The sequence below is a fragment of the Heliangelus exortis genome, chromosome Z (genome assembly GCF_036169615.1).
Source record: "Heliangelus exortis chromosome Z, bHelExo1.hap1, whole genome shotgun sequence".
Classification (NCBI taxonomy): domain Eukaryota; kingdom Metazoa; phylum Chordata; class Aves; order Apodiformes; family Trochilidae; genus Heliangelus; species Heliangelus exortis.
This window is the reverse complement of record NC_092454.1, coordinates 72,074,122-72,095,523: the sequence shown is the minus strand read 5'-3', so window position 1 is coordinate 72,095,523 and position 21,402 is coordinate 72,074,122. Positions and strand designations below refer to the sequence as shown.

Genomic DNA, 21,402 nt, shown 5'->3' with positions numbered 1-21,402 from the left:
TGGTTTCCTTCCCAAGAGAACCACTTTGTGTTGGGAAGAAAGTTCCTCCCATCCCAAAGTTTGTATATGACCTTTTTTTGCAGGGATGGAAATTTTAGGCTAAAAAGTCCTTTATTTTGTGGTTGGAGAGGATTTCTCCTTTGCTATCAGAATAGGTAATGACAGGCATGGAAATTTTGTATTGTTTTGGGGGTTTTTTTTGGTTTTTTTTTTCTCTATTTCTCAGAGCAGGCAATAGAAATAACTTTATAGTGCTTAGATCAGGTACTTATCCTACTTGGGATGTGTTTTCCTGGTAAACCACACTTGAAATTAGATGAACAGAGATAACTGCAAAATGGGGATGAAGTTCCAAGTGCCTCATATGAGACAGACAGATCTACTATTTTTTCCTCCACTCTTCAGGCCATTAATTTCACCCACTTTAGGCAAGCCCTGGTTTTTTTCCTTTCCCATCTTATGGTGCTGACTCCTCACCAGCAACATCATTTGTTGCCTGGAATTACAGTGCAGAATGCTGCTTCTGGTGCTGGCAACATAATATGGGCATAAATATAATAATATAATATAAATATATATAAAGTTAGAACAAATTCATGAGCAGGGCTCTCTAGCAAGTGCTGGATTTTGTCTTGTGCAGGACAATTTGTTACCTGATGGTTCTGCATGACTCAATGACACTGGTTTGGATTGAGAAGCCTCAGCCACTAAAGGGCTGAAGTTGTGAGCAACCATATGACCAAAAATTAGTCTGGGAAGGTTCATAGAGTGCAACCATATCTACTCAAGAAGTCACATCTAAGAAATCATACAGGACTTTTCAACATCATGCAACAGTTTTCAAATTTTAAAGGTAAAATACTTGCATACATAGGCTGATACTACTACTCAAAGAAGTTCTGGCTATTAAAATTGTCTAGATTTGTAATAGGATTAATGCTCCATAAATAAAAAAGCACAGTTCCTTTCTCTCCTTAATGGCTATGCAAAAGGTATTTTAAAAGTTGTTTTTTTTTTTTTCAGAATTACAGATCAGCCACAAAATGAAAAGAAGTAATTAAAAGCCTAACATTCCCAAAGTAATGTTGGATTTGTATCATTCTCAGTATTTGCAGGCATACTCCAAAGTAGGGCAGGATTCTGCTAGAATTCCCAGGCACATCCATGTTAAGTGCAGGAAACCTGTTCTGTTGATGTTTTCAGATCTGGGAAATTTGGGGGTTTAATGCTAATTCAAGAAATCTTGTGTGTCATCTTCCATCCTTTAAAGCTGGCAGTGCTAGGACATTCCTGAACTTGTTGATCTGCTGCCACAAACCCCCACGTGTTGTCCCATATATTCTGGGTACTTTAGGGCAATTTTTCCACAGATCTCTCTGGGATGTGGAGACATCCAGGTCTGGTGGGCATCTGCTGAGCTGCCTCAGGTTCATCATCTCACACTTTGCATTCCAGCCCACTATATAATTCTTCATGTTATTCTTATTAAAAGCATTCATTAGGTTAAGTCTTTGTATAGCAGTGTGCTCTACTGAATTAAGTCCCACTTTTAAGGCTTATATCACTTATTTTATTGTGTTAGCAAGGTGCATGAAGAGCCAGTTAAGAGACTGAGCCAGGCTGTGGAAAAAATGAGTAAAGGTTTACTTATGCCCTGAAGACATTACAGACTAAATAAGGTGAGAGAAAATATAAGAAATAGATACAAACACATAGCTGCAAAAAAGGGGTAGATTTTTTTACAAGCGGTGTCTAAAATGTATTTTCTTCACTGCAGTTCTTTTCTCTTCCAAGTGTTCTTTTAGTGGTTTTGATGGTGCCTGAATCTAGAGTGAAAAATAAAATTTCTGTGTTTGCGGCCATATTATCATTATACTCATCTTAATATCTGTACACCATCAGCATCTGAGACTGCAGGAACTTAACTGCTTTGCTTGTTGGCATTACACTGGATCTGATTTCGGTGAACCATAGAAAGTTTGGCCCTGGAGGTAAAATTACACTGTATGCATGTTCCTGACATACTGCTTTGGGGATAAACATATCTTAAATCAACTCATCGCTCACAGCTAAATTCCTTCTCCAAGTGCAGTTTCCCTGTAGATAGTAATGTTCAGGAGGACTGATTTTCTTTAAAACCATAAAGTTTTTTGAACATAACTCTATCAATAAACGTATTTGAGCAGGGCAGCAAAGAGTTCACATAATCCCAATAAAGATTATTTTGGGGTTCTGTGAGAAGAAGGGAGAGGCACACGCCAAGATTTTTTTAATTAGCTTTCATCAGTACCTCTAATTTGTTCAAATGTGTTCCAAAGGTTTGGATATTGTGTTTGCTCACGTGTACATAATAAAAATTTTCGGACTTCATTGAAACTTTATTTGCTGGTTGCACATTTGGAAAATTAAACTTGAAGTTTATGATACCCTGGCTCCTACTTGCTGAGTTCACTGTGTGCTGTTAAGATGCCATGAGCTTGAGAGCTTTGTTACAGTGACATTTCTGTTGTGCTTTAATGTGATGTGGGTTCAGATGGCTGTAATTGTGGCCATGAGGGGTTGGACTAAGGAATTCTAGGTGGGCTGGTACCCAGGTATTCTTGGATTAATATTTTGGGACTTAAATCTTGTCCTATCTGGACTTTAAACTTAGTTCACCAAATATTAAAAGAAAGGTAAGCACCATTTGAGACTCTTAATGAGCACTTATGTTGCTCTTTGATTTTTAATTTTTAATTTACTTTTTAATTTACTTTTTAATTTAATTTTTAATTTTTTTTCCCCCCCCAACTCCTCAAACCACTAGGCAGTTCCTTCTCAAACATTTTTACAGCCCTTTATGGACAAATCACTTTAGTTTGTTCCTCAGCGTAATTCCCAAATTAATAATAGTTAGGAAGTTCTTACATCTGCATCTCCATTTTTCTTAGAATGTATAGGGTGAAAAACCATTTGATAATGGACAAGCTTTTGAAGTTTGAATAACTTGGTTACATTTGAGAGAGCAAGTCTGTCAGTGCAGCTAGGTTGGTATTTTTTTTTTTTGTTGCTCTTTGAAATAATTCGTTTTTTTTCAGGTCTAAAATATCAATTTTATTTTTACATGGAGACAAGAAACTTAAATTCTCCCATAGTGGGGAATCTTTCAGGGGTTTTCTTCTGCTTAGAAACCTTTGACCCATCCCCTCCCCTGCTCAGTGAATGGAAATGGGAAGGCAACTTGTGCTGAGGGTGACTAAAGATCTGCTGTCCATGTAGCTCATGAAGGGAACCTTCAGGGGAGAGGGTTTCAGGAGTCCTGCTTATGGAAAAAAATGCTTTTAAAGTATTCCTTTGCCAAAGAGAGCCTTTCTTATACCCCTGAGTATATATTAATTGGTTATAATCCTTCATTTTGAGGCACATAATTATTCACACACCAGCACGTGATGGATACACAGGTACAGTTACAATTTCTTTGTACTGGCAAGCAGCCTTTTCTGAGGGACAGAGAGGACCTTTTGGTGTAAAGCTCTGAGTTCTACAATTAGTGGTATAGTAAATAATTTAGATAAGTGGCAAGACATATACAAGTGCTTAGAAGTTCTACCAACTAGCCTTTAAGTGGTCTGTGACTGGATATGTCATTACTATAAGTGGTTTAACAACTGTTCACATTTCTTTTTATCTTTTTTTTTTTTTTCCTTTCAGATCATTACTAAATATGTTTATGAACTACTGCAAAAGGAGTGCCACTTGAAGAAAGTAACTCTTCCAGTAAGTATGTTTATTTTTTTCTTTCCCAAAGACATTGGTTCTTTGGATCTGAAAAAAAGAAGAGCCTGCAACCTAGTATTCAAATAAATACAAAATGTGCCAAGACTTTGAGCAGGCCATTGTCTCAGGACACTGTCTCCTCATGCAGAGACTTGGTTCCACCTGACTTCCCATGTGTTTGATTTCTCCAGCTGAGCCTCCTTTGCTTTACCAGATACCAGAATTTTCAATATGTGGTATTTTTGATGGAGGAAACGTTTTGAAAAGCATTCGTGACTGTTTTGAAATCTCAGCAGCTGGATGTAGAGAACAAATGTGCCTTTGCAGGTGGAGGAATAAGCTCAAATTGCATTTCAGAAAACTTTTCTTTTTCTAAAATGTACTTTTCCTCTAAGTCATAACGTGGGCATATTATAAGATGCTGCTGTTTAGTGAAAATACTTGACCAGCCTTTCAGTGGTGGAGCCACTCCCAAGTGAATAAGTATGAAAGTGTTTGTTAATAGAAGTGATACCATGATATGTTTCAAGTGTTTTTATACTTCACAGTGCAGAGTGTAGGGGGGAGACTGGTGTGACATCACTGTGTGGGTTTTCCATCAGAATCATAAAGGATTCTTAGGGTCTCTGAGAAACTTCTGCATTGCTGCTGTTGTCATCCAGTCCCCTTTGGGCTAAGGAAGCAAAAATTCCCTTTTTTTTTTTTTTTTTTAAAGGTTCTATTATGTTTTGCAGCTCCCATTTCCATTCCATAAGTGATGTTTTTTGGGGGATGCTTTCATAACCCCCTCAAACTACTCAGGGTTTCCTGGGCAAACTTTTTCTAGCTGGAACAGAAGGAGCTGTGCCAAGAAATTTATGGAGCATTAGGAGGGAGAGTAGCAGCTCTCCCAGTCAGAGAAGAGGATTGGGTTCTGGTCCAAGCAGATGCTTGGTGCAGGGCTGTTCATGGTCTCCATCACTTCTGTGCACTGCTAATTTTATTTACTGGGGAAGTCTTGCTCAAAGGAATGCTTCCATGTTCCAGACAGGAAAAGCTTGGAGAGAGACTTTCTCCAGCCATGAGACATTCTCTCTGCCAAACCAGGAAGGTGTCATTTGTAAACTGTCAATTGCCTGGATTTTGGGGCTGTAGAAGTTTATTTGAATGTCTTTTTTAACAAGCAACATGCCTGTTAGCAGTGCAGTGCTGAGGCTGATCCCTTAGCTTCAGAAAATTAAAAAGCTGGGGTAGGTGTTGCAGCTCCTCCATCACCTCTGTCACCTGGGTGATGCACAACCCCAAAATTTGGGTGTCTGGCTTGGGAGAAGGGTGTCCTTGGCTGACTTCTACTGTTGAATTAATATGTGTTTACTCTTGTTTATCAGTTACATAGGAAGCACTGGTGTACCAATGTGGTTTGTCTGCATTTAAGCTGTTCTCAGATGTATTCTGTGCAAAGCTTCATAATCTGCTGGTGTTCTGGAGCAAAATAAGAGCTCAGAAAATACATGGCAGCAGTTTAATTGTGAGCAGTGTGGGAAATCTGGCATTGGGTATGAGCACCACTCTCCAGTAATCACTGTTACACAGAGAACAGTCAAAAATAGATTGTGAAGGGGGATATGAAAAATGTATATAGAGGGTGATAAATTAGATCTTTACAAAGTCTGTCTTTAAATCACCACTGATAGACTCCCAAGTAACAATACAAAGAAACCTAGTTTAAACTAGTAAAGGAGGCTAAGAGAAGTAGTAAAAAAACTTGAAGCAAAAGTAAGTCCTGTGCAAGTGAGGAAAATAGAAGAGTATAAATGCTGGAAATTAGCATCTAAAATCACAGTGAGATCACCCAAAACTGAATTTGAGGAGCTTGTTACAGCTGTGAAGGCTAATAATGAAAGAGAGCTGATGGGTCTGTAATAGGTGAGCTGCATGCAAAAATAATCCTCAGCTCAAATGAAAAATGGTAATTTTCAATGTTACTTGTCCAATTTTCTCACTTGAATATTAATAATTTTTTTATAAGCAGGATATAATACTGACTGTCTGTAATTCCACGTGTAAGTAGAGGAGATCTTGGAACAAATTGATACGTAATACAATAATCAAATTTCAGGATGAGATGGTTTTTAAGCCCAGGATGCTATAAGGACCCAAATGTAAAGCTAACGAGTATGCAGCTTAGTGCTGTAATCATCTGCTTTCATCAGAGGGATGGAAAAAGAGTAAATGTGATGGTCTTGGAAGGCATCCAGGAATGTTTCATAGTGATTCTTGTGTACCAGGAGGAAATAATATACTGGGGGGAGAAGTCAATACAGGTATCTTTTTAAAAAAAAACTATTAGAATTCATTGAAGGCATGAGAAAATACAAGAAAATGGAAGTTCTTGTCAGTCAAGGAGCACACAGATTTCCAGCAAGATGACCAAATGCTTTTAAAAAAGCCACTGCCATGTCAAAGCAATGCAGAAGGGAGTGCCCCTGTGAGTTAATAATTGGTTAAAAGAAAATATGGTATTCATGTTTTACAGATTAAATAAGTAGTTGCCAGTGCAGTGCTATTAAGGCCTGCACTGGCAGAGATGTGAATATGAGGAAACAAATGAATTAATATAAGCTAACAGACTTTGCTGGTTTTTTTCTGACATTATTTAGAATACTTAAATGTAAAACTGATGGTGATGACTTGGGGAAATTTTTTCATGATGCTTAATGAGTGCTGACAAAATGACATGAGATTCAATTCTGGTAAATGTGAAATTATGGGGAAAATAAGCTGACTCTGTAAACACAATGGTGGCCTCTAAATGAAGTATTACAACTCAGGAAAGAGCTTGGAATGACTGTGAATAACTCTCTGAGAACATCAGTTAGTGCTCAATGGCAGTCAAAAGCCCTCATAGCAAATAGGATGTTAGGAATTATGAGGTGTTGAGAACAAAACAGAAAAACATCATCATTCCACTCATTATGTGAGCCCCCCCCATCTTCAACACTGCATGGAGCCTGGACACTTTATCAAAAAAGCATATGAAAAATTTAAAAAAACACAGAGGAGGGTTACAAGGATGATCACAGGCATGAAATGCTTTTCAGGAAAAGAAAGATTAGACAAAGATTCTTCAGCTTGGAAAATAGATGACTGAGGAAGGAATATGACAAATCTACAGAATCATGAAAGGTGAAGAGAAGATGAATAGGGAATGGGTTTTTGCTTTTTTCATAATAGAGAAGCTAAGGGGCATCAAGTTTAAATTATCAGGCAGGAGATCTCTACTGAAAGAGAGGCAGTACTATTTCATATATGTCCCAATTATATTGTGGAACTCATTGCCAGAGAATACTATCAAGGAGAAAAAGTATAAATACATTCAAAAAACCCATTTGACAATGCAAAGGTGGGATAGGTGCATTGAACTATTGTGCATGCTTCTCCAGTTATAAACTCTGGCTCAGGAGGGTCCAAAATTATTGGTTGGTAAGACCAGGGAAGAATCACTCTATAAACCATTCTGTTCTTGTACTGTTCCCCTAAGCAATCTGCCGTTTGTCAGGAAGAGGACCCTGGGTCTTTGATCTGACCAGGATGGCTCTTCTTACAAATGTGACCTTATTAAATGAACATTTTAGAGGTGAATACAAAAACACACTTTTTCTGAACTTCATCACAGGTGGTTAGAAAGTTGGTGTATTGGCCTCAGAGGCCTTACAGTGTAATGATGTTTGAATGTATGAAGTGTGCCTTAGGACTGTGCTAAGTGGAGTACCTTTTTTTTTTTTCTTTCTTTCTTTTTTTTTTTTTTTTTTTTTTCCAGCATGATTTTAGTAGTGTATGAAAATGCTATGCTTCAAAGATTTAGGAAGACAGCATTTCATGTTCTCTCATCTTAGTTTCAACCTGGTGTGCAAAGTACAACTCGCTGTCCTTATTTTCCTGTTTCCCAGGAAAATAAGGTTTTCCAGGTGGCAGCTTCAGTTTTGGACACAACAGTTTGTAAATTTCTTTGCAAACATGAAAGCAATAGCAGTCTGGCAATCAGGAAAAGTTGCTCATTGTTTTATTGTGTCCACATCTCTAACAAAACATAAATCTGGACGTTTTTACCTACACAGAGAGGCCGTGATGCAAACTGCATTATTGTTACTGGGAAGTATTGGAGTTCTCCTAATATTCAACATATATTGCTGGACTTGAAAGTTTAAATGAATAGACTCATATTCAGGGAGAAGCTGTTCAATTATTTCTTTCAAATTTCTCATTTTGTGCTCCATTGAAGGTTAGATTATGAATATAAAGAAGACCACATTTTTTTTATCCAGATGAAGTCTTTGTATTTCTCCCATTTTTAATGGCATAATCAGTGATTGATCTTTGCTGTTCTTTTGCTGTTGAGGACAAATAGAGGGTGCTTCTGAATTAAATGCATCTTTAACAGCTTCTGGGAAGGCCTGGGATGGAAGTTTAAATAATTACTAATGTTTTATTTTCTGTGGCACTGAAAGGTGTCACTTTTCAGAATCTTCTAACTTACCCAGGCTTTACTCTTCTACTTCAATGGGTAAAACTCCATCCAGTGGTTCTCTTGATCTAAGAGACAGCCAAGAATATTTTGTCTGAGAAGCAATGGTCACTTATCTCCACTGCATGTTTCTTTTTGCCATTTTGTCAGTCAGTACTTTTTTTTTCCTAAAAACTTCCCTAGTTTTCTGTATGTGTTGTTAGTTGTGGTAATCACCAAATGCTAATTAGCTGCTTGTAGTATCGATCAGCAGTTTTCATTTTTTAAAATTTTGAGTGAAAAATGATAAGTCAGGATATTCAATATTGTGAAGACTGTAACATAAGTGGTTAGCAAGCTTTATGTAGAACCATGTAACAGAAGACTTCCTTATATTGCAAAGCAAATGAGCAGTTTTCTCTCTCCACCAGCTGCTCATAATTCTCACAATCTTTTCGAGTCTTTTCAGTTTCAGTTCCATTTCTTTGCCATGTTCTTTCCTCCAGTCACAAGTTACACCTGTTTCACTTGCCTGGAGGCTCATAATTTGTATTGGGATTCTTAACTGGAATAAGAAAAAAAAAAAAAAAAAAGGGTGGAATTTTTTTCCCTTTAAAAATTTAACATTCAGTTTTGAATTTTTAAAACTTCCAGTGCACAGGATAAAGAGAACCCCTAGAGCCTGGGCAGGTCTCGTGCACCTTGGGTTAATAATGACCAAGAATGGAAAACTGAGTTGTAATGTTGTGGCAGCAGTAAGATTAGATTTCATGTTTGATCTTACCCTATGTGTTGATATCAACTATGTAAAATACTAACTAATTTGTTGCTGAAATATGCTATAGGCTGGTACCAGTGTATGATGTGATAGCTCATTTGAGACAGAACCTGTACAGAAAAATACCATTTGAAAGCCTAAAGAATGTCCCAATGCACGTAGAGTGCATAATTCAGTGGATTCACAACAGCTGCACTCATCTGTAAACCTTAGGGTATAGTTGCATGCTGGAAAAATAAACCTGAGAAAAGGAAGTTTAGCTTTAAACAGTACTTTTGAACAGTAAATTATCATCAGAGTTTAGATTGCCTTGGGTTTTCTATCCACATGTTATTGGAAGATTATTGTTGCGTGTGAATAGTGATGTTGAATCAAATTGTTAAATTAAACCATCTGAAGTTCAGAATTTTGCTGAAATTATTTGATTTCTGTTTAAATAAAGAATCAGAAATAAGTGTTCATGAGTAGAACCAGAAGAGAAAGTAGCTAATAAATATAGATTATTTTATACAGATTCAGTGTGTCTAGATGGTGTTCTAGGTTGATTTGTCAATAAACTAAGGTTGTGCACAGGAGTGACCTTTATGTGCTTTCTTCAGTGAAAGCTTGATCTAATGAATGAGTACTGTTTGAAGATAAATCAGCTTGAAGAAAGCTTTCCAAATGTGGTTAATCTAGGGAGGAGAATGAAGAGTTATCTTTCATAAAATTGGTAGATATTTTTAACTTTTAGAAGTGAATGTATTGGCAGAAGTGTGAACTAGTTATATATTTATATATATAAAGCCATATATATATGGTTATAAAGTTTATTCCCTAATACAAAGCAAAAATTTAGGTTGTAAGTACTAAAATTTACAGCTAATTTGTATCTTTGTCTGAAATACAGGTTCACAATGCTTTGTCTCCATTATGGTATCATAAGTATCCAATTTATGTGCAAAAGTGAATTACATCTTGCCACATACTTTCAAAAATGGAGTGTTGTCTGACTTTTAACCTAAGCCATGGTAAATTTTAATGTATCAAATTTTAATCAGTATCAATACTTAGGAAGCAGCAACATGGTCTGACTCTGTCCCCAGTGCTGTTGTACCACATATTCTGAACACTTTTCAGTAGAATTTATTTTTTCCCCATGTTTCCTATTTTCACATGAAGTGTGAGAGAAGGTGAGCACATTTCCTGGTGTAGAAAGTGGAAACTGAGGCACATGAGATGCTCCTCAGCACTATGGCAGAACCACGAGAGAGATGTGATCATCCTTCCAGACAGGAATTCCTTTTGTTCAAGGAGTCTTGTTGAGTTAATGAGAAAAATATCAGGTAGGACTCGTACTACAAGAAGTCTGGACATGGCTCCTGAATTAATTTTTCATGAACTAAGAGTAATTAAGAAGACCTTCCCAGTGAAGCCAGGCTGAGGAAGTTGGGGTGGCTCAGCCTGGAGAAGAGGAGGCTCCCAGGTGACCTTAGAGCAACCTTCCAATACCAGAAAGTTGGGTTAGAACTTCTTGCATGAGTGTGTGGTGTGAGGACAAGGGAAATGGTTTCAAACTTGAAGAGGGGAGATGTAGATTAGATATTAGGAGGAAATTATTCCCTCTGAGGGTGCTGAGCCCCAGGGTGCCCCCAGAAGCTGTGGCTGCCCCATCCCTGGCAGTGCCCAAGGTTGGATGGGGCTTGGAGCCCCCTGGGCTGGGGGAGGGGTCCCTGGATTGTCCAGGTGGGACTGGAGGAGCTTTAAGGTCCCCTCCAACCCAAACCCTTCCATGATTCCTTGCTGATTAAGTCAAGGAGCATTAATTATGGTTGCCTCATCCCTGGAAGCTTTCATGGACACCTTGGATGGGGCTTGGAGCATCCTGGGCTGGGGGAGGGGTCCCTGACCATGGCAGGAGGGTTGGGACTGGATGAGCTTTAAGGTCTCTTCTAACCCAAACCATTCTATGATTCTGTGAAGAAAACATACCCATTTATAAGAGAAAAACCTGACATCATGCAAATGGCTGTTCCTCCTGTCCCAACATACAGCTCATAGCCTGGGCTGCTTCTCATCGTGGTTCCAGAGCACAAGACAAGCTGTTTGGGCAGCCTGTGTGGCTCATGAGTTGTAGTGTACAGTAAGAAGGGAAATTGTCCTCTGGTGGTCTTCCTTTTCTATGTCTACACGTGGTAAAAAGGGAACCATGAGCAGATGGGAAGTTTCTTCCTGTCCTCACGGTTTTTATTCTTTGACCTTGGCCTTGCTAAATCAAGTGTAGACCTGCTTTGTAGAACTTCTGGTTTTATTGCACAAAAAGCCCAACTTTGCTCTCTAGAGGGCAGGACTTGGAATTAAATTATGGTTTACTGACTTCCAAAGCTGGTTGTTGATCTGTTCCTCTAGCAAATAGCTGAGCAGTGACCCAGGTACAGGACTCTTAATGAAGCCATTATTTAGAGCCACATTGGTTTTCTATATTTTGCTAGGCCTATCCTATTAAATTTATAATACACAAATTTACAGCAGTGGTTCATACATGGCTTATTGGGTATTTATGTTGAGGTGGCTGAGATGGAACTCTCAAGGATTTTTTTTTTTTTATGTCATATAAGACTTCCATGTTTGCTTCAGGCGTATCAGAGTTGACAAATTAGTTGATTTCCCCTCTCCACACACCCCTAAAGATTATTCTTTTATGGACTTTATTTTTTTGCCAGTAAATTTCTGTAAACGACTGATGTTTCAAATCCTCAGCATACTTTTTACACCTTTTTTTTACTATTATTTAAAAGTTTGCAATACTGTTTTCAGCTGTTCAGTTTATGTTTTGAGGGTATGTGGCACAGTTAAAAGTTTTTGCTTTATTTAGTACTGGGTACACACCCCTCCTTACAATATACATACAAATAGCTGTTAGATGGTGAAAGTTGGATTGTTTTGTGTTGGGTTTTTTTTAAGTTTGTTGGGTAACTTTATAACCACAGGTGCTCCTCAAAAAAAATGTTATTGATGCATAAAAGGACATGTTTTCTGTAACTGCAGGTTGATGCATCTGAGACTGAACCAAAGAGCTTTATCTTCATGAGTGAGGATGCATTAACAAATCCTGATAAGCTGCTGGTCCTAATTCATGGGAATGGTGTGGTCAGAGCAGGTCAGTGGGCCAGAAGGCTGATAATAAATGAAGATCTGGACAGTGGCACACAGATCCCATACATAAAGAGAGCTGTTGAGGTAAGTGGCACGTGCACGTGTGCATGGTAGTGTGGGCTCTAAATCTGTGATGTTTTAATTCTGTTAAGCATTCATTGTTTCCCTGCACGGGAGTTTTATTTGTGATGGGAATATTGTTGGCTTCTGCTTCGGGACTTCTTTTTTTTTCTAATGGAACCAACTTTCTTGTAAAAACAATTTTAGTTGTGTGTCATGTTGCTGTGGAGGCACTGCCACGCAGCTAACGTGACAAGAGCCCTAAGTAGGCGATGAGATGCAGGAGAAGGCACTACAGAAATTTGTTATGGTTTGAAGTGTTTTCTTTTACATTTCATTAAACTTGTACGTATTCTCACTCGGCGTCTGTTGTAATCTCATGATAACATGAGCTCTCATGATAACAGCAGGCTTTTTTTCCAGGCTTGTGCTGAATTTATTAGAGGCACAGTCTTTTTCAGTTTTACACTGAATACTGATTCGTTTCTGATTCACCTATCAATACTTGACAGTAAAAAATGTTTAAACATTTACATTTTATGGGCACTGCTTGGTTACACTTACATCTATATGAGAGACAATGCACAATTTGTGTAATGTTTTCAACACTGGAACTTTGTAGGTGTAATTTATCTCTTCCATACTGCTACCTGAATGAAACTTCCTGTAGTAAACAATAAAAAATCCTATTTAAAACCCACTATTTTCCAAGTTAAGGTAGTGTTCTACTCCAAATATCAGTGTGGTTGTTGCAAGTTCTGCTAAACAAAGTTGACTTTATTGCAATTGGCTGTAGAGTATTCAGTATAGAAAAGGGTTCTCTTCAAACGTGTTTTGTTTTTTGGTTCTTTTTTGGGTTTTTTTGTTTTTTTAATAGAGCAAAAAGAAGAAAATATATTTAAACTGCATATATTTAAATTAACTTAAATATTAAATTAGTTTTATATAGTCCATTAACAAAGCATCATCCTACACTAGGTGTGAAAAAGAAATATAGTCTTGTGAAAGTGGTGCATCCTGCCTTCTAGCATAAATCTTCTGTTAATTTTAAATCAAGACTCAGAGGCAGGAGAAAAATTACTTCAGGATTACTGAGTGTAATGTATGTGTATGGTAGGTCCAGTATAGGAGGCTAATTTGTAAGCTAAGAATCTAGAAGAGCCTCTTTTTTTTCTGTAGCACTGCTTGCATGCCTGTATTTTTGTTATTTCCTAGAGGTGCTGCTATCTTGGGTGCTGTAAGATGCTGAGTGTTTAAAACTGGGATACTATTCCTAAATTAACAGATAATTTTTAAGAGAGTATTTCTAGTAGAGGAGAGCTGCAGTTCTTGTGTTTTGTTCTATTAGTTTATTTTATGCAATGACTGAGCAAATGTGACAGTGATCAGACCTCTGTTCCATCAAATGGATATTATCCATAAAAAAAAGATGATGTGTTTCTGTGTTTTGAATGCCTCTTTAAAATGCACAGGGGAAAAAAAGAGTTTGATGAGAAAATATTTTTAGAGAAATGTGATAATTCCATCACATTGGGAACTCAGACTTTGTTCTCTTATGTTTTGACTTCCCTCTTTCTTTTAGTAATTCCAGCTACTGTAGAACCCACTCCCTTCCTGTAAATCCTGATAGATGTTCTACATGTTTAGAACACATACTATTTGCAATTACTTTTTTCATGGAAAGAAAAAGATGAGATTGGCTGTGTTATATTAAATGTGTTGCTGGGTTTTGTATCCTGTAATCACTATAGTGGGAATTGGAGGTATATCTGGTTAGATAAGGCCACGTTCTGTAGGAGTCAAACCCCATTGAAGGTATTTGGGATCATTATGTTATGACTAAGAAGAAAATACAGATAGTTATGTGCTGATATCATGTCTACCTCACATATGGATTATATAAATTACTCTTTGAAATGCAGGAAATTATGGTAGAGTTAGCCTAAGTACACCAATTTTAGTTAATAATAATAAAAATTGTATCCTTGTCTGGGTCTCCTGATATACTATCCTCTAGTTGATTTAAGCATTTCTGTCTCTTATGAAATGAAAATAACTGGTCTGGATGGTAAATGAAAATTGTGATAAGTTCTCATACCAAGTTCCTTGATTGTTGTTCATTTTCCTTGATCTTCCAGTATTTCTCCAAAGGTCTTATCCTTGAATGGAACCAGCAGACCTTATGAAAGATTACAGTGATGATAACAGGAGAACATGGCTTTTTTTCTGATAAACTGTGTGAATTTGAAGTGGGTAATAGGATGTAGGGTTTTAAAATTCTGCTAATCTCCCGTAAATGTGAAACATACAGGTATCTTGAAACATGTCCTGGAGGCAAGGGCTGTGGGGTTCTTTTAATTAAAAATTGCTAAAGTAGTACTTAATGATCTTCTATGCAAAAGCTAGTTCCTAAATGTTATATCTTCTTTCCTTAAAACAAAACCAAACAAAGAAAAACCTCTAGGTAGGTCAGAACTCTGTCTTTTTCTCTATGTCTTAACTCTGCAGAGAGTGATGGGACTACCAGAAGCAAGTTTCAGTACATTTGTTGGAAAAATTGGAAGCAGGGATGTAAAAGCTGGAGTTTTTAGTGAGCAGTGGATTTGAGTAGGATGAATTCATACTGCTTGCCTAACCAGAAATTAAGGGAAGAAAATAAACCTTTTCTCTCTAGTAAAGCATTTAGTGGGAAAAAAACAAACCAAACCAAAATAAAAAACCCAAGAAACCCCAACCCCTAAAAAACCCCAAAAACAAACAGAAAAGAAAGAAAGAAAAAAGCCAGAACAAAAACCCCAAACAACAAAACCCAAACCTTTCCTCTTAAAGCATATGTGAAGTAAAGGAGCAATGTAAAGGCTTTAGATTTACCATGTTTTAATGGCTTGGGGCTCATATGCTTTGGAAAAAAAAAACCAAAAAAAAAACCAAAAAAAACCCCAAAACCACAAGGAAATACCCTGGTGGGAATTTGAGTAGCTAGATATGTGGTTTTTTCTTTTCATCTGGGTGGTTCCCGTAGGTAATACTTCTTACAACTTCTGTATCAGATTCTGTTGTGTAGATTCAATCTTCTGTGGAATAGGTGCTGGGAGTAGTTCACAAGGTTTTATGTGGAAAGGTAAGATTAATATGGTAATTCAGAAATTCAAGTTTGATCTTGTAAAAGATTGTGAAATATGAAAGAAGAAGAGAGAGAACAAACAAGTGACAAGATAGAGAACAGATTGTAGGAAGAGGAGGGAGAAAAGTGTATACATGAGAGTCAGCTATGTGTAATGTATTAAAACACAGTAGGAAAGACCTACTTTAGAAAAACAAGTATAAAAAAGGCAAAAGCACTGAGGCATTAAGAATGGCTTAGGCAAAGTGACAACAAATACATACTATAAAGATATTTAAAATTTAAAAATGGCAATTCCTAATGAATGTGGCAGAAAATAAATAGTGCATCAGTTGTTTGTTTTGTTAAAGCAGAACTTTTCTGCTGAAACTTTCTTCAGTAGGGAATACTGTTTTTTGACAGAAGCAGTGATCTGACATGTGGGAGACTGAAGTTCCAAGTCCCCTCCTCTTGGAACAAGGGACTGTTCCATTTATGATGATGATACTGCACTGAAGCTATTCCACTTTTTATAAATAAATAATTGTAAGTTATATAAATAAGCACATGTAAATGAGAAGAGGAATTTTGATCTGTCTCTTCTGTGAATTGGGTAAATGTCTCATTTGCTGTCCATAGGGGTCAAGTTCTTCTCTTCTACTTTCCAATATCTGAAGGGGCTACAAGAAAGCTGGGGAAGGGCTTTGGACATGGGGTGTAGGGAGGGGACAAGGGAAATGGTTTAACACTTGAAGATGGGAGATTTAGGTTGCACATGAGGAAGAAATTCTTTAATTTGAGGGTGCTGAGCCCCAGGTTGCCCCCAGAAGCTGTGGCTGCCCCATCCCTGGCAGTGCCCAAGGTTGGATGGGGCTTGGAGCCCCCTGGGCTGGGGGAGGGGTCCCTGGATTGTCCAGGTGGGACTGGAGGAGCTTTAAGGTCCCCTCCAACCCAAACCCTTCCATGATTCCTTGCTGATTAAGTCAAGGAGCATTAATTATGGTTGCCTCATCCCTGGAAGCTTTCATGGACACCTTGTTTGGGGCTTGGAGCACCCTGGGCTGTGGAAGGGGTCCCTGACCATGGGAGGGGGGTTGGAACCAGATGAGCTGTAAAGGTCCCTTCCAACCCAAACCAATCTATAATTCTGTGTAGCAATGGTACAGGGGAACAAGAAGGGTGCAGAACTTGAAGCCATGAAGCCATGTTCCTTCCGTAGAGGTTGGAGAAGCAGATTCTGTGCTTTGAAGTCTGCTGAGTGCTGGGGACAGAGAATCTGAAGCTGATCTGTTAAAAAAAAAATAAAAAAATGTGTTCCTTGGGGAGACAGGAGCTCAGCTTTCCTCAGCGTTGGAGGCTGAGAAGAATTTTGGAGTACTCTTTATCTTTGATACCTCTCCTCTCGGGAATAAAGGGTACACCAGCCTACTGCATGAGTACAAAAAAACCTGCTGGATGGTTTCTGTATGTGTGGAAATTCAGTACATTTGTTTCCTAAGATAGTGGTGGTCCCATGGTTTCTAATAAAATTCAACCACGGCAGCTGTCACTTATTTGATATTTAAAAACAATGTTTTTTTAAACCACCCAGGTATTGCTGCCTGGTATCAAATTCAGGAGACTTTAAGATGGCTTAGATATTTTAGTTGTGTTTTAAATGAGAATTTGTACTTGATGGGGTAATAGCACTAGAAAATTAGCTTCTACATGAGATTTTTTTCAGAAGAAATGCAGCAGCACCCAGAAATCTCATTTCCCACGAAGAAATGGAAAAAACCCAACCTCTTCTTAATGATTACTGTAGTTAAGAATAATTTTATTCAGAATATTGGATTTATTCACTCATATAAATGTCATTCATTTGTATAAGACTATCAGGTTGGTACTATTTACTGGGAATTGCTGGGGGTGGTTTCTTTCTTCTGCATGTAGAAAGATGTCATTAGTTTTTGTAACTCAGTTGAATGGAACAAGGAAATCATTCACTGCACCAGTAGTAAATTTACCACCATAAGTTATATGTAATGTGGTAACCTCACTGGTTAGTAGTTGGTATGGGAACACATTAGCTCTTTCCATTTTAATAAAAATATGCCACTTTCAAAGTCTGATACTTATACATTGTTGTAAAAAAATTATGCTTTGTTTAAACTACAGCAACAAGAGTCCTTGCTGAAAAGCTTTTAAATCTTTCTTTTAAGCATAGAATATCCTGTTAGACAATATCCCTTTCCATTAAGTGGTCATATTTTAGGAACCTAAGATATAAACTTTTTTCTTACATTTTAAACTTGCTTAGCATAATTTCAGTAAGATGGGCAAGTGACACTTTCTGGGGAAAATAGAGCTGACATTTCACTGCTATTATAGAGCTTCCATAGAATACTAATATTTATGTACCTTTTCTATCTCCTAAATATACTGTTGCAAAATATGATAAAGATGTTAAAATACTTCATTTCTTTACTAATAGTCTGTTATAGTGCTGGAGTAATTGTAATCTTATTGGGACTTTTAATATTTGCTGGAAGTAAAATTTCACTAAAATTGACAGTAATGTGAGATACTGTTTCCTTTCAAATATAATCTTCCCACTCTGGTACATATATTTGTTTTTATTCATTCTGTTGGGTGATAAAAATAACACTGCTTGTAAAGTAACTAGAGAGCACTATTTACAAGTCTCTTTACAAGTCCTACATTTGTGTGGCTAATATTAAGAAAATATCTTAGATCTTGCTAAAAATTTAACCACAGGATGCAACGTATTACTAAATAATTTGTCATATGTATTTGGTGTAAAACACAGCATGTTCTGTGAAGACAGATTTGAAAGGGATATATTTAATTCCTTTTAAAAGATATTTTTGAGGAAGTTATAATCTCTGAGGCCCTGGTTGAAAATACTGATCAAGCAGCAAAGGGGGAATGCTGGTCAGTATTAATGGGTCACAAACAAATACGTAAAACGCCGTGTAAGATTTAATAATTATTAAGTCAGAAATTCAGGAAAAGGCTAAAAGCTGAGGCTAATATTGAACTGACAGGGTATATAAGCCCACACCAGCCCCCATGCCAGCAAAGGAAAACAATGAGATGACAGCTCTACTGTTTGGAGAGAGGTTGCTAACGACAGCTTATTCCTTTATGATTTCAACTCTTGACAGAAGACAGGTCTGCTTGTTGCATCATGGCAGATGTATCATTACCTTCTGGCCCTGTCATGACTGCACTGGAAAAAAAAAGCCACTTGCAGTTCTGAAAATCCAATTACCCCTTGGAATTTAGTGCATCCTTTCCAAGATACGTGTTACTGCTATTGTGTGTGTTACGCCCTTAGAGTTTTCTGTGCTACGTTAATTTGATAACGTAGAGGTACTTAGAGATTGCTTTGTCTTCCTTCATTCTGCTGGCTGTCGTGTTTCAGAACCCAGTAGCACCTTCTGTAAGTTGGCTCTTACTTTATTACTGGTCTAAAAAAATTACTGATCTGGATATCTGGATAAACACGGATTGAATTTTTCTGCCCCCTGCAAAAAAAAAAAAAAAAAAAAAAAGAATTGAGCAATCTTTTCACTGGCTAAGTATGAGGTTAACACACACTGAATATTTAAAGCAATCACAGTCGTTTTAGAAACCAAGATTAATATGAGTTTAAGTGGCCTTTTTATCATATGCATATTAGGATTCTTCCTTTTATTTCTTTCCCCCACCTCCCTTCAACTTGTTGGATACCTAACAGTGACTCTGGAGACTTAGAAAAGAGTAAGAGGGGGTGTGGATTTTTGAAAGTATGTCAAAAGCCTTGGGGTTTGGGTATGATCAGAATTTCAATAGAGGTTGAGATGAGTTTAAATGCATAGAAGGCGAACATAAAAATCTTGTTTAATTTCTGTCATGTTGTTCTTTTTTTAGTCACTCTGATGTCTTTTTCAAATCTGCTTTTCTCTCAAGCTTTGTGGTACTATATCCAAGATCTGGTTTTTTTGGGTTTTTTTTGTTTTTTTTTTCTCTCTCCTCTCTCTCCCCTCTTTGTATTTCGTTTTAAGTGCTGATCCCTTTTCTATGGTGCTTCTGCCTTTATTATCAGCTGAAGCAGTCTGAATTGCTGAATCAAAGTCGTTTTGGGAGAGAGACAGTGTTTAAGATTGTGCAGGGTGAGATTCTCTGGGTAGAAGGTAACACTTCCTGCAGTTATAATCAATGCATTTGACACTTTCAAAGGCAGGAGAAGCCATGACTAGCTCAGGGGTTAAACTTTTTAAATAACTTCCCTTGGGAAAAATGCCATCAATAAAATGGAATAATTAGTTGAAGATTCTTGAGTGGCCTGGGTTTGAAAAGAAAAGATTAGAGATAGGTCAGGTTTGCAGTTCTATTGTATTTCCCTTCCTTTTGTTTTTGGGCTTTGGTTTAAATTTCTGCAGTATTACCAAATCAGTTGGCTTCAAAAATAATGTCATCTACTTAAGTAAATACATTAATTTTGTCGTGGGTTACTGCCAGCGAAGTCTAAAAATTGTAAGAATGTGGATTAATTCTCCATGAAACTACACCTTTATATTTTCTAGTTTTCTCCTTTCCTGCCTTCACACCTATTCTGCAAATAGTCAAAAGTAGACAGGAAACAGTTGAACTTCACTAAATCAGCTTAAAATACAGTATATGTAACTAATTTTAGAAATTAGATCTAAGTAGCACTAAATGAGTAACCAGTGCATGGGGTCATTAATTTCTAGAGAGATGAACAGTTTTACTGAGCTGAAAGTAAATTAATCTCACTTTTCATGTATTAGGTTTCACTATTTCAGGTTTTATGGGAAATTCATTGGTTTTTATGCAGTCTGTATGTATGATGATTTTGTTAAAGCAGGTTTTTTGATCGCCAGAGCCTAAGAATGGTGCTTTCAATACACAGAGAAGTATACATGCACCATAGGAAATGGTGATAAATAATGTACAAATGGACTGGGACCAAAGGATTCTTACACTCTGGTAATTATTTACTTACTTGCACTTTTCATTTTTCTTACACACAATTTGAATCACTGACAGCAGACTGAAGAGTAACAGAGCAAGACTTTAGCAAATACTCCATCAGCGTTTTCCAGAAGGGCAGCATTGTATTTTCTGATGGGCTGTATCACAATGAGATGTGTACCACCAGAACAGATGCATTTATTTGACAGGGGTTATTCTGTCTGTTTTAACAAGACTTTCAGCAGTGAAATATTGACTCGACTCAGCTCAGCACTGTGCTGCTGCTCATGTGTGGAGAACTTCTGAGGCTCTTTTTGCCCGTGGAAGTTGGAACTGTGACTTCCTAATTCCTCAGAAATTGTGGTGAAGCTCTGGTGGTGATGCATGTCTTCCAAACAATACATTCATTGTTTATTTTAAATCAGTGATATGTATATCATTTGAAGGGGAAGTGGATAAACCCATACCAGCACAGTTGTATTTGATTTCATGATTGGTTTTTACTCTGTATAGCTCAATTTTAAGAATCGGGAAGAAAAAAAAAACAACATTTGTTTTGTTTTTGGGTTTGAGGATGTGTCACAGTTTTGTAGTTATTTATATCTGAGTATGTAGGAGTAACATTTCATTTCAGCTGATGTGCTGTGTGTGGAGCAGTTGTTATCCCACATTTCAAGGCAGGTAAAGTTGTGGTGGGGCAGCATCTCAGCTGACAGCACAGCCAGTGCCTTCACACAGAATGATGCAATTTAGGATGGGAATTCTGCAGGGTTTTTTTTTTTTTCTGGGTAATGAATTGTGCTTGTAATATGCTTTTCTGGTCATGGAACAAAGGTTTTAAAATAACTTTCATAGGGTTTTCTGACAACTTTTTCTGTTGGGCTGATCTTGTCAGGGGTTATATTAACACAGACTTTAGGGACTGGCAGTGTGCTAGGTAGTACAGGTATGCACACAAACTTTTTTATTCCTCCTGAGATGTGATTTTAATGGGAATAAATTTATCAAAATTGTTTTCATATAAAAAGAGGTGAACTGTTAACTGTTCACTAGTTGAATTAATAATACGTTAGGATTCATTTTGCTTTCTGGGGAAAAAAAAATCAG

At 37.3% G+C, this 21,402-nt stretch overlaps 1 protein-coding gene across 9 annotated transcripts in view; it reads left to right on the top strand.

Annotated features, from left to right (window-relative positions):
• ARB2A (ARB2 cotranscriptional regulator A) overlaps positions 1–21,402 on the top strand; it is a 278,294-nt gene that overhangs the window by 54,602 nt on the left and 202,290 nt on the right. For all 9 annotated transcript variants that reach the window (XM_071731897.1, XM_071731893.1, XM_071731899.1 and 6 more), the window contains exons 5-6: positions 3,691–3,756; positions 12,045–12,236. In XM_071731897.1, the coding sequence (XP_071587998.1) occupies positions 3,691–3,756; positions 12,045–12,236 (258 nt within the window). The remainder of the gene's footprint in view (positions 1–3,690; positions 3,757–12,044; positions 12,237–21,402) is intronic.